Source organism: Pipra filicauda, unplaced genomic scaffold, assembly GCF_003945595.2.
Source record: "Pipra filicauda isolate LSUMZ 115617 unplaced genomic scaffold, ASM394559v2 scaffold452_size532124_pilon, whole genome shotgun sequence".
NCBI lineage: Eukaryota > Metazoa > Chordata > Aves > Passeriformes > Pipridae > Pipra > Pipra filicauda.
The window spans coordinates 159,869-172,329 of NW_024104590.1; the positions used below are offsets into that span (position 1 = coordinate 159,869).

The 12,461-nt window shown below is 36.1% G+C and overlaps 1 protein-coding gene across 1 annotated transcript in view; it reads left to right on the plus strand.

Moving 5' to 3' along the window:
- Positions 1-12,461, plus strand: part of LOC120324191 (chemokine-like protein TAFA-5) — a gene marked incomplete at its 5' end in the record, with an annotated part of 396,730 nt that overhangs the window by 94,717 nt on the left and 289,552 nt on the right. Inside the window, one exon of the mRNA XM_039385947.1 lies at positions 9,413-9,540. Within this exon, the coding sequence (XP_039241881.1) occupies positions 9,413-9,540 (128 nt within the window). The remainder of the gene's footprint in view (positions 1-9,412; positions 9,541-12,461) is intronic.

Here is a 12,461-nt window from a genome sequence, read left to right on the forward strand (position 1 = left end):
CATAAATTTGCTGGATGTGTTCCAATAAATAAAATATTGCCTGTTAGGTCAAGAAAGACTATTCCTTCTAATCAGTGACTATTTCTGATATAGAGCTCTTTCTGAACTGCATTGTGTTTAATGCATAAAATATCTTAAGAATTTTTATGAAGTAGAATCTGATGAATATTTGAAAATTAATTTTTCTATGCATTAGGTGCCCAAGGTAAAAATGTCCACGCAATAGCTGTTTTGAAAATGTATTGTATTTGTCTTTGTAAGGTATCTGTCTCATGATTTTATGTGCAATATTTTAAAAATAAATTAAAAATAGAAGCCTTATGTAAATATAAGGCAGTATTTGTTTTATTTTTACAAAATATATACATTTTACAATGTATATACAGAGAAAGCTTTGCTAAGTTTTTGCCCAAATTAAGTACAAAATTAGGAAAAATGTTTCAATTCATTTAATTTTGGGAAACAAAGCACTAATATTTATGTATATATGAAAAGCTGCCTTTAAAAAATTATCTGAACTGTCAGTCAAAAATTGTGTTCTATACAGTCATGATGTCAAACTGATGTCTGACAAGATGTGTGACTAACTGTGCAGTTGAGATATAACATATCCACCTGTAACAGGATTTCCCATGGACAGTGTATCAATTCAGTGCATGTTATATAAACTAACATCTTTACTGTATTTAAACACATTTATTCCTCTGTTGGTCAAACACTGGCTAATGAAAGCAGAAATCATAAGGAAAGGCCAGTTTCCAAGCTATCTGAAGGTCAACATCATAGTTCACTATGGCGAGTTTCCTGGGGCACTGACACAAGTTTCAAAAGAATCCCAAGTGGTTATATTAATTGTATTTTCGCTGTGAAAGGTAAAACCATAAAGATGTTTCCCTTCTTTGTTTTCACCTGTTTCACTCATTTTATTAATTACTTCCTTGATCTTCATTCTTGTAGCATTGATTTGTGTCAAAATCCCCAGCATAATTGTAGCTTATTTTTAATATCTGATGAAAGCAGAAAGTCACAGGCTTACCCCAAAGAGCATACAGTTTACTGTAACACAGCATCTAGTTGTGGAATAGGGGGAAATCACTTTGGGTATGAAATAAGTGCAGCTTCATTGCTGAGTTTCCTTTTCTAATATTTAAAATTGTTCTCATAATGGCAGCTGTTAGTCTGTGTCCGTGCTAGTCATCACGCTCATTTTAACTCAATTTGCTTGCATGTTCTGTTCTTACATACGTGACAAAAGGAGAGCAGAGTTTCCCATTGCTCTGGATGTTGACAAAGGAAGCTTGTTGTACTCGAGAACAGCTGAATTATTATCTCTTTTAGTGGACATTAAAATGTCACCACCATGTCACAGCAGCAATACACATACTGACACTGGACTTGGAAAGCACCAAAAGCAATGAGGGCCACAGCATAACCACTCAACTCTATGCTTGTCCTTTAAATACATATGGAGAACATTAACTAAAATTCCCAGAAATAGCTGTTGAAAGATTAAAGACTAAGGTATTTCTATCCTAAAGCACATGGAGTTTCACATTCTGATTCTCACTGCTTTGTCCATGAAAAAGCACTTGTCAAATGAAGAGTGCTTCTTGTTTTATTTTTCTTTTTTGCTTTTTCTTTCTTTTTATATTTGCCTGACTAAGTATGTGCAGAGTTCACTAAAGGTACCTCATAAGTCTGGGCACATGAGCTTTCCACAGCTAGAATCCCAAGAAGGGACCATGATCCATGGCTATCATTTTGGCATGTGTTTTGTGAGCACAAATCAGATGCTGTGCAATCACATGCAAAGCTGCAGACAGGGTGAAGTGTCCAGAATTCTTTGTCACCCATATCCATGGGTATTTACACTCTGAGGTACACTCTGTGGTCAGACACTTTTTGTAAGGTTGCTTTTGTAAAGTTGCTGCCACCCTTCCTTCACTCCAACCTCATAATCTTTTATTCCCAGCTACTTTCCATTTCACTGAAAACTCTCTACCGTGTAACCTAGAGCATGTTTAATTCTTACTGTGACTTCCTCCTTTAAATTCTTGCTTTGCTGTGGTTACGTTGATATGTTCACGTTTCATAGCTAGGAGTTCTTGAGGTCCTTCTCCCTCTTCCACAGCTTCCCAGCCTTCTCTGCATAACATATGAATATCTGGTTCTACTTTCAACTGCAGTAAATCTGGTCCTCCACTGCATACTCTGCTCAGATCATCAGGAGAACTGAAACTGATGTACTTCAGGGAAAAAACCGCCCAAACCATTCTGGTCATTTGCCTTCACTTACCTACATTGTCCTGCTGACTCTACTTAACAAGTTACTCAAGTTTTTGACCTTACCCATCAGCCTCAGTAGCTACTACATATAGCTTTGGGCTTTCCTCTTTTTCCTTCCTTTCTTGCTTTATATATTTTTTGTATTATCTGTTTTCCTGTTACTTCTCATTATAACCCTTCTTGTCTCCATTCTTTAGTATTGTCTTCAAATTCTCTACTTCAGGTCTGAAATTGCCATCTCTCTCCAGTTAAATTTGCTCTTCTCAGTATGCTGGCAGCAAAGTGAAATGTGATGAAAACCTGATTTCTGAAGGGTTCATTGCTGGCATAGCACTGATCAGATTTTTAGTAATTTTTACTTTGCTTCCAGCACACTAATTGAATACAGCAGAGCAGAACAGCAGAGGACAGAAACAGAAGACACTGAGTCCTGACAAAGGCTTTCTCTAGGGGTAGGTGCTCAATTAGCATCTCTTGTTAGGCAGCAAGTGCTAACTACCCACAGACAATGTAGCACTAGATCATTCTCAGATTGAAAATCATTGAAAATGTACATCTGTGGATATTCAGACAAGTACTGAAATTCTGGGCAAAGTTGTGGGCCAGCTTGCCTATTTAAACTCATAGAAAGAATCACAGAATATTCTGAGTTGGAAGGTAACCACAAGGATCATCACGTCCAACTCTTAATTGGCATTTTAATATATAATTAGAAAAAAACCATTTAGAAGAGTCTGCAAACACATGTATTGTACCTGAATAAAATTCAACATGTAGGTTTTGTCTGTATTTATCATTTATTATAACTGTCAGAATGCTTGCTGTGACCCTGTGAGGTTTAGTAAATGATTCTAAAGTGATTTTTTTTTCTGTTTCTGTTAGACTGCATTATAAGGAGTTGAAAAATATGTGTTATATTTGGTACATTATTTTTCCATGTAAGCAATTGTAGTAATTGTCAGTGAAAGGCTAAAGGGTTGAGAACAAATGCAGATACATATTGCAATCTCAAATGAGAGCAATTACAAACAGAAGAAAACTGGCCCTTGAAAAATAAAATGGAAACAGACATGAGTTGACTGTGAAGCTGATTTTTAGGACATTTTCTGTTTTAGGATAATGTTTCTGTCATACAAGTATTTGAACATCTGGATGTAGACGAATCTATCACTATATCACTGAATCACATAGTATTAAGGTTTTCAAAGAACTGAAAAGAGAGAGGCCAGATAAACACATGGGTTTTTTCTACACTACAGAAAGTCAGGTATCGTGTTCTGGTGTTTTTACCCGTGTGCTTTTCATTGGTTTTTTTATTTATTTATCGTTCAGGGCATCATAATGAGGAAATTCTTCTATTTGTAAGACATAAACAGGAAGGAACATAAGAGCTGTTGAATTTCATGAGAGTGCTCTTAGAATCTGGATTCTACTTCAGCTTTTGTTTGTTTAATTGTTTTTAAGCTGTCAGTATGTATTTATTTTATAGTCTTATGAAGATTCAGCAGAACATTAGGTACCTCTTAAAACTGAAGAGATACCTGGGTGCCTTGCTAAATGCATTAGTTTAAAAGCTTAGTTTTACTTGTTTTAAGTAGTTTTGCTACTGTGGTTTACTAAGTAGCTTCCCATATTCACTAGGCTTAATCCAACAACTTTTTATGCCGGCTTTTTCAGCTAAATTTGTAGAGACCATTCATGTAACTGGCAGGAGTGCCCCTTAGGGAGTCCTAGTTTTGGATGATAATGATGACTGCATAATTTGGAGATCACCTCCTGGATATTATCCTGCGCCTCCTAAATACATATTGTGCATGATGCAATCAGCACCATTTCTGATAAACCCAGATTTTCATTCTTTTTTGGGATATAGGGGAACATTGAAGATGTTTTCTCAACCCAGGGGTTGCAATAAGATTTATCCCTCAGTGGAACCATGACTGGGATGAGCTGTAGGAAAAGCCTCTGCCCTGTCAATCAGTCTTTTACTCTTGATCTAGTCTCCTAGTCTCAATTTGTAGCTTTCCTGTAGACCACAGGAGATCACTTTTTCCTATATATTTCTCAACCTCAGCTCAAGCATCCCTCCCAATCTTGACAGCAAGAGCTACGTGATAAAATGGGTGTCTAGACATTGCTATATTGCTGTTCTTAGAACTGGATAGTCTTCAGTCTAGATACTCTATAAATAATTGAGACAAGCTAACTCTTTGTGAATTAGCACTGCCTCCATTTTTTTAAGTGAAGCAGAATGACTGGTGTAAAAGTTATCCAAGGTTTGTAATGTTTCCTTGTTGTATAGTAGAACAGATTGACGTTTGGGGCTTATACACTATTACAGTCAAATTGCTGCTCTAAGGACAGTTCATGACTGCAATGTACAGTTTCTCTGAAGGAAAAGGTGGCACAGAAAAGTCTCCAGTCTAGTGACCACTAAGAATTTAGAGGTTTTGTTTCCAGTTCTGCAACAAATTCCTGTGTGACCTTCTAAAGTGATTAATCCTAGGGCATTTCTGAACCTTGGGAATCAGCTATGCCAATCACCTTTCTTCAAAGGTCAAGGACAACAACAGTGAAATAATATATGAAGGTCAAAAAGGAAATATTTTCTCCAATGCATACGTTACATCCTGCATGAAGTGCTACAAATTATCATTGAAAAAAAATAATGTGAAGGAGAACATCAGTCTGTAAGAAGTACAACTCTCATTTAAGGAGTATGTTTCAAAATGGTATATTCTGCTTGGGGGAAATTTTCTGTACTCCCTACTACAATGAGTCTTCTATTTACTACTTCAGGCATCTGGAATTGACTGATAAACATCAACTAAGCTGTCTTTTGGGTCGGTTTTTTTTGTTGGTTGGTTGGTTGTTTTTTTCTTTACTTTAGTTAGACTCGTGCATCATGGTTTTGCTTATAATTTTTAAATATTCACTTTGCACACTACCTTTTATGCATAGCAGCATGATGTATTCTGAAGTCATAAGTCTCTGTATCCAAATGCTGTTTTAATCAATATACTTATTCAGTTACAAAAAAAAAGTACCTTTTTATATTATTTCCAAGTTCATTTTGCAACATTAAAAAAATAAAAAAATACAATGAATTGTAACAATCTGAGTGTTTTAATCTACCAGATTTTATATGGCTGTAAGCTTTTGCATTTACTGCTGCTGAACTAGATTTATCTCAGTTTTTTGCTATCATAAAAAGGTGATGATTTTCAGCTAAAAGATTGACTAGAGATGCAGCAATTGATAATTCCCTGAGTGTAGAATGAATGTGGGAAAAGGAAGTATAGAAGTAAAGCTGATTTTCTATAGAAAATATGTATATAATGTTGACAGGTGAGAAGCTTAGTAACAAAACTTACCTAGTTGCAGTATTTAGCAGAAAGCAATTTGTGGTGTTCTGAAGCACTACTCAGTTGAGCAGTCTTGAATTGGACCATACTGATCATGAATGGAAACTTTTTTTACTAATAACTGGAAATCCATTGCAAATTGCTCTGTCTTACGAAACAGTTAAGATCACTTTGGTGAATAGCTTGACATTATGTTGATACAACCTCTTCTTGCCGCCAACACCTCAAAACTGTCCGAAAAACTCTTGGATGGACTCTATTTGTTCTCCAGTTCAAATGGCATTACCTGGGAAAGCAATTCTACCATATGCTGAGCACTGTCAGTTCCTATTAACTTCAGTTTAAGTGAAGGGGCACAGCCCTTCTTAGGAGATACAGAGTACTGTCAGCACAGATTCTTAAGCTGAAATTCAGTTCTTTGCAGAAGGTCTGCACAAAGCCTATGTATCATTTAAGTGCCACTTAATTCTTTATAATGGAGCTCGGAGTGGATTTGAAGAATCTGATAGGCTTTTTGCTCTCTTGTCTGCAGAGGGCTGAATTTCACCCCTAGTGAATATACACAGTAAAAAAGCAGCTACAATGCCTCAGGAAATACACCGTATTCCTTTGCTTTGACTAGTGTAACTCAGTTTCAATTACTGATGAAAATTCTTTGATACTATGCTGATAGAAATCATTGTACACTTTGCTCCCTCCCTACATTACAGTTTAGCTTCACTCTGATATAATGGGCAAACTGAAAAGTGAAAATGCAAAAATAGATGTAGTTTTGCAGACAGGAACAGAACCTCTCTTTTGCCATGGTGTGAGAGAAACTGTGTGTTGGTGAGGCTCCTGAAGCAAAGCGACAGGCAGATGGGGAAGCAAAATTAAAGGAAAGTGAGAGCCTGTAATGGGGAAGAGACCCCAGGGAGAAGCAGGGTGGGGAGACAAGTGTGGGGAGCTGAGGGGACACAGGGATGCTACACATGTTTGGGATTACTTCTGAGGATGTATTCGGGAATTTTCAAGTGTTAATGAACATTTAATGTTTAGTACTATGGTTTACGTTTTTCTGTTACTGGTATTGATCCACACTACTACTGGCTATGTGTCATAAATAGATTAATAAACCATTTTGATACTACTTTTCTTTTAAACCGTATGAACTGAGTAGCTTGTCCCTGCAAAAGCAGTTGTTCTGATTCTCAAGGCCTAAATGCATGAGCTGGTCTGTGTACTTAACACAGAAATGTTGAAGATTTTATGTTCTGTAAAATATTCTTGGTGTGTCCTAAATTTGTGCAGATATAGCCAATATCCAGAGCAAGGACCCCATATATTTGTGATAATACCGGTAACTGCATTCTGAGATAGCAAGCAAGCAAACACTGAGAGTAATTCACAGAGGAGATACTTTTTTTTTTTTTTGAGGATTAATTCAAATTATGTTTCCAGAAAAACCTCCCAGCTGAGACAGTAAAGGCAATCTAGTACATATTTCTGAGTTTAACTGACTATTCAGTCTTTCAATGATCCTTCATATTCTTGAAACATTGATAGAAATAGCCATTTTGATATGTGAACTGCGAAAGATATGCATGCAAATGGGTGAGGTTTGAGTTAATGTTTTACTGAGCTTTTTCTGTTAAGCCTGCAACTGAATGCATACCTTCACTGAGAAAGGATGAGGCTATTATCTGTTACAGAGGAGATGTTAGTCTCAAAGACTGATATCCAGTTATCAGTAGAGCAGTACCTATGGAGCCCAAGCACAATCCAGATTTCTGTGTATTATGTGCATAAAAACTTAGTGGATTCACTTCAAAAAATTGTAGTTGTGAAAATCATTTCGGAATCATTCTACCAGTGAGATATATATTGCCTAATGAACAGTACAAATTCCTATGTAGATGTTTTGGACCTGAAGTGTTTTTTATGATGAAAACCTTAATATGAATTTCAAATTGAGCTTCCACTGAAAGAAATCAGTGTTTGTTATATTGCTAGACCTTACCTACAATTGTACCGGAACTGAGGACACAAGTTGTTTCATGTCAAAATATTGGAAAGGATTCTATTAAAAGACTTTAAATTGCACTTCTATTTCTTGCCATGATCCAGTGGCACTGGGAATTGTATTCTTAGTAATTCCAAACAGAGAAATTCAGGCTGAATCACACATTCGGGTGAGCATAAAGCTGCAGCTCCCACTGGGATAGATATACATTTTAATCTCCTTGGACCCCAGGTTAATTTGGTGCAGTACAAGCTTCTTGTACCCTTATCTTGCCAAGTCTTTCTCCTGTAGTCCTCTTTTCGGTGGACTTATGACTATTGAAGGCATTTTGTATGTATTAGTGCCCCACATCAACACAGAGGGAGGCATGGTCTGTGTCTCTGTATGTGGAACAAGGTCTGGCCTTGAGTCCTAGGACACTTATGTACAAATTGAAGTGGTGAAGCTTTCTTGTAGTCCAGCCAAGGATTGATGAGATGATCTCTGAAGGAACTGAAGATATACATATTGTGAGCCTTACAGTCTAAGCAAAAGTTAGTTTAGGGGACTTTACCTTGTTTAGCATGAGTATATGGCACTCTGCAAGGGTGTGTATTGCCATATAAGTATTTTATGAAAAACATCCCAAACACCTCAGTCTACAATTTTGTCTGCCGGGGGAGAGTGAAAGAATAACAAAATACTAGATGTTACTAATATTGTTTACTATTCTATGGGAGGGAACTCAGATACTACAAAGGTGAACTCAAAAGAAGTAGTACTACACAGGTAAACTCAAAAGAAGTAGTATTATAGTCCAGAAGGAAATCTACAAGTATTAAAGCTCCTTTTCTCCCTGCTTGAAGAAAAATTTCTCCCTATAACTCCTTTGCTACTTAAACTACTATAGCTACTTTTGCTGCTCTATAGCTGCTTTATTGCAGCTAGAGCTCTGTTGTTCCAGACTACTTGCTGTGTGTGATTTTGAGGAAATTTTGCAGATCCAGCTTGCCAGAGACACAAGCATTAAAAGGAGACATAAAACACATATCACACCATCTTTCAGTTAAGGACCTTCCTAACTAGACTTCTTTTTCCTTGAAGTAGGGTGTTTATACCTGTCTTGTCCTGCTTATTATTGCCTTGTCCATGATTTCTTAACCTTTGCTTCCTTCAACACCACTCTGCCTTATGTTCCTAGTTTCTGCCCCTAACTATACCCCTACCATTGCTAGCATCATGGAGTTTCACAACTGCTGTGATTATGTTGACCCCTTTAACTGTTTATTATAGCTTTTCTCTTTACACTGTATGTACCACGTCTATTTACACTGTGAGCACATCAGGATAAGGAGTGTCTGTTCAGGTTTAAGGAGAGTCTAACACAATGGATCCTGGTTGTGGGTCACTTTTAGGCTACCGTAATGATTACTTAGGACAGTAAGGCTTCAATTGTTAGCCCTTCCAGCAATGTTTCCTTGATTGGAAGGAGCATGAAATAGGAAAAATAGCTAGTTTCTATGTTCTTTTGTTCAGTAATAGAGCTGTCTTTTGTTTTATTGCTGGCTTTTAAGTTTGAAATGAAATTTGTTGGCACAGCAGGTGTTGTAAATAAGTTTGTAAATTGCCTAGAGCTGTCTACATGATAACCTATTGCTGAATTATCAGATGATGAAAATAGACAACTCAAATGAGAAAGTGTTTAGAGATAAGTGAAATATGAATTCTCCTGCCAATTGTTTTTGGTTTTGTTTTTTCTTCTTCCTTTTCTGTTCCATAGCACGAATTATCAAAACAAAACAGTGGTGTGAAATGCTTCCATGTTTAGAAGGAGAAGGCTGTGATTTGCTAATCAATAAATCAGGCTGGACCTGTACGCAACCAGGAGGACGGATAAAGACAACCACGGTAGGTCACTTCTCGATTCTATACTTCTTTAATTTTTCCATTCACTTTAGTTTATTGCAAAACAAAAAATGAGACTTTAATTGTTTTTCAGCACAGTTATGTAAAGCCTGTTGCCTTATAATTAATCTGTATGCCCAAGTGTGCATGTTGAAATACAAAGCAAAGTTATCACAAAGGATAAGATTGGAAAGAATAACAAAGGAAATTGTGTCATTCCAATGGTTACTAAGAGTGGAAATCATATCAAGGTTTTCTTAAAAGGCACCAGTGGTTTAGCTAACATTTGTATCCAGCCTGAAGACAGTATCCTATTGCTTCCTTTTACATGAATTTTCTTATGCTGAGGTAACATAGGATGTAAAACTGAACAATGGTCTAGCAAGGCAAAAAGAAAGCTTTCACTGGGAGTTCCAGAGAACATATTTTTGCTATTCCCACTATACTGGAAAAGCAAATTGCACAGATCTTTAGTTTTCAGTGAGACCTACAGAAAACATAGCAAAAGATCCCTTCTTCCAGTTTTCTTTTAGTCCTGGTTTGTTGATAAACCCCTCAGTTCTCTGATTGGGTGTCTTGGGGCATGTGCTTTTAGTGAAGCTGAAAGTATATATGACAGTAATAGTTTCTATGGCCTGTAATATATCAAACAGATTTCTAGAAAATGATCTCAAATGCCAGTAATTCTTTGACTTAAAAAATGGAAAAAATCTGAAGAGATATAATAGAGCAATTTTCTGATAGCTTGCTAAACCTCTTGAAATTATTTCCCCTCCTTATAATCTTTTTTTAGGTTTACAGGGAACTTGAGTGTAATTTAAATAAGTGCAATTTCAAGAATATTTAGTCTTAAAAGTACTTATCAGTGAGGACTAAATTAAGACCCATCATCCCCTGCACAATTTCTCTGTCTGAGCAGGAGACAGATAGCAGTATAAAACCTTTTATTGTTTTAGAATGCATGTATTTTGGAAAATTAATGTAATTTTCACTTTTTAAAAAGAAGGAAGATTTGATTGTGCTTTATGAGCTACAAAACAAATTTTATGAATTGTCTCTGTTTTGATTCTTCTATATTTACCAGATATATTGTTCATTATGGACAGGACTATAAAACTTAACTCAGTCTCTGAGGCCTTACTTAGATATGGTTTACCTTTAAATCTTTTGCATTCAAGTAATGTAAAAGTGACATAAAAAAACAATGGAAGGAAATTGCTTTTTTAACATGAATGCCAGCTTTCAAGGGCAAGGAGATCTAATATGGTAGCTTTGTCATACTTGAAATATAGTCTTAAATCTTGTTAATTTAGGGTTTTTTTTCTGTATCTGAGGTAAACGGAAAACCCATGTACTGTGACAAGTTGCCAGCCATCATTTTAGTTCTTTATTTGATGTTTTATGCTAATGGCATGACTGAGTAATGCAAAGTAAGCACAGGATCTATCCTTCAGTTTTTGTCTTTAATGAAGTGATTCAGATATGCTTTCAGATTAAACACCAGAAGCCTGATTCTGAACTCTTACTTGTGTGTATAGCTCTTTAATGCTATTGACATGAATAGAATGACTCATGAATTTGATTAATGTAAATGAAATCATAATCGTGCCCCATCGGTAAAATTAAGGCCATGGCAAGTGTAGTATTATAAAACAGACTCCCCACACAGATACATCATTGTCATTGGTGAGGAGAGATTCTGCCAGAGAGCCAACTGTAGAACAGCTCTGAGCATAAGCCCTCATCTAACATCAAGCAGTTTTCAACAGTTGGTATCACACATGCAGACACACAACAAACACACAGTACTTTTCAGTCAAGCCAGACTAGCAACTCAGAATACTTATAGAAGCACTGAATGCAGAAGGGGGAGAGAGAAAAAAAAAAGAACAAAAACCCACAAGAAACTCTAAGCTATAATACAGTATTAATAACATATTACGAATTAAAAAAAAAAAAAAAAGGTTCTTTAGCCACTTGGTTGAAGGGTAAGTTTTGGACAATAGTAGTAGATTTGGAAACTATGTCTTAGGATGACTCCATCAAATGCATGACTGTGATTAAAAGAGAAAAAAATTTCTAACCAAAACCATGAGACACTATTTACTGTAGCAATTCTCTCAGACCAACAGCTGCTAATGCAGTCAAATAATTTCTATTTCAGCTCTTAATCAACATACATGAGTTACCAGGCCTAGCATAGTATTTAAGTGTGCTGGGAAGGGCAAGAAAATTAAATTAACCACCAGGTAGTATGGGGAAATAAATGCCCAGACATATTGAATTAGTTACTTTACATTGTTATTAAGTAGAAATAATTCTTGACCACATCTCCAGCAATAGCCAGGTTAGGTCCTTAGATTTTTAACTAAATTTTATTTACGCACATATGTTAATTTTATATTTGCAGGCCTTTCCTGATGATATAGCTTGCATCTTAAAGATATTTTTGGTAGTTGGTCTTGTGTTATCATAGAGGTAGTAGATCATATAGCAGAGATATCACTGTTTGGTAAATGCTGAAACAATAATTTGCCACCCATACTAAAACCAGAACAGTACTGAACTTGGATGAACTGAGACCAGCTGTTGTGATAATACCAGCTTTTGCATTGATTCCAGGAGGTTGTGTAGAAGTGCAACCTTTTAAGTACTGAGCTTAAAAGTAGCACGTAGAAAGGTAGGACAAGTAGAGATCTTATGTAGGACATGAATTTCCTTTTATGTGAGAATATACTTTAGGACTCATAGTTAAATAAGTTTCTAACAAAAAAAGGAAGAAATAGGTTTCCTTTTCTGTAGATGAGTTTAACATTTAGTATTTTCTCCATGAAAATTCCAAGCAAACAGCAAATGAAAATACCCATTGCTGCAGAGCAAAAGCACAATTTCTGTAAATTGTTTAGAAAGGGCTGCTGTTACTT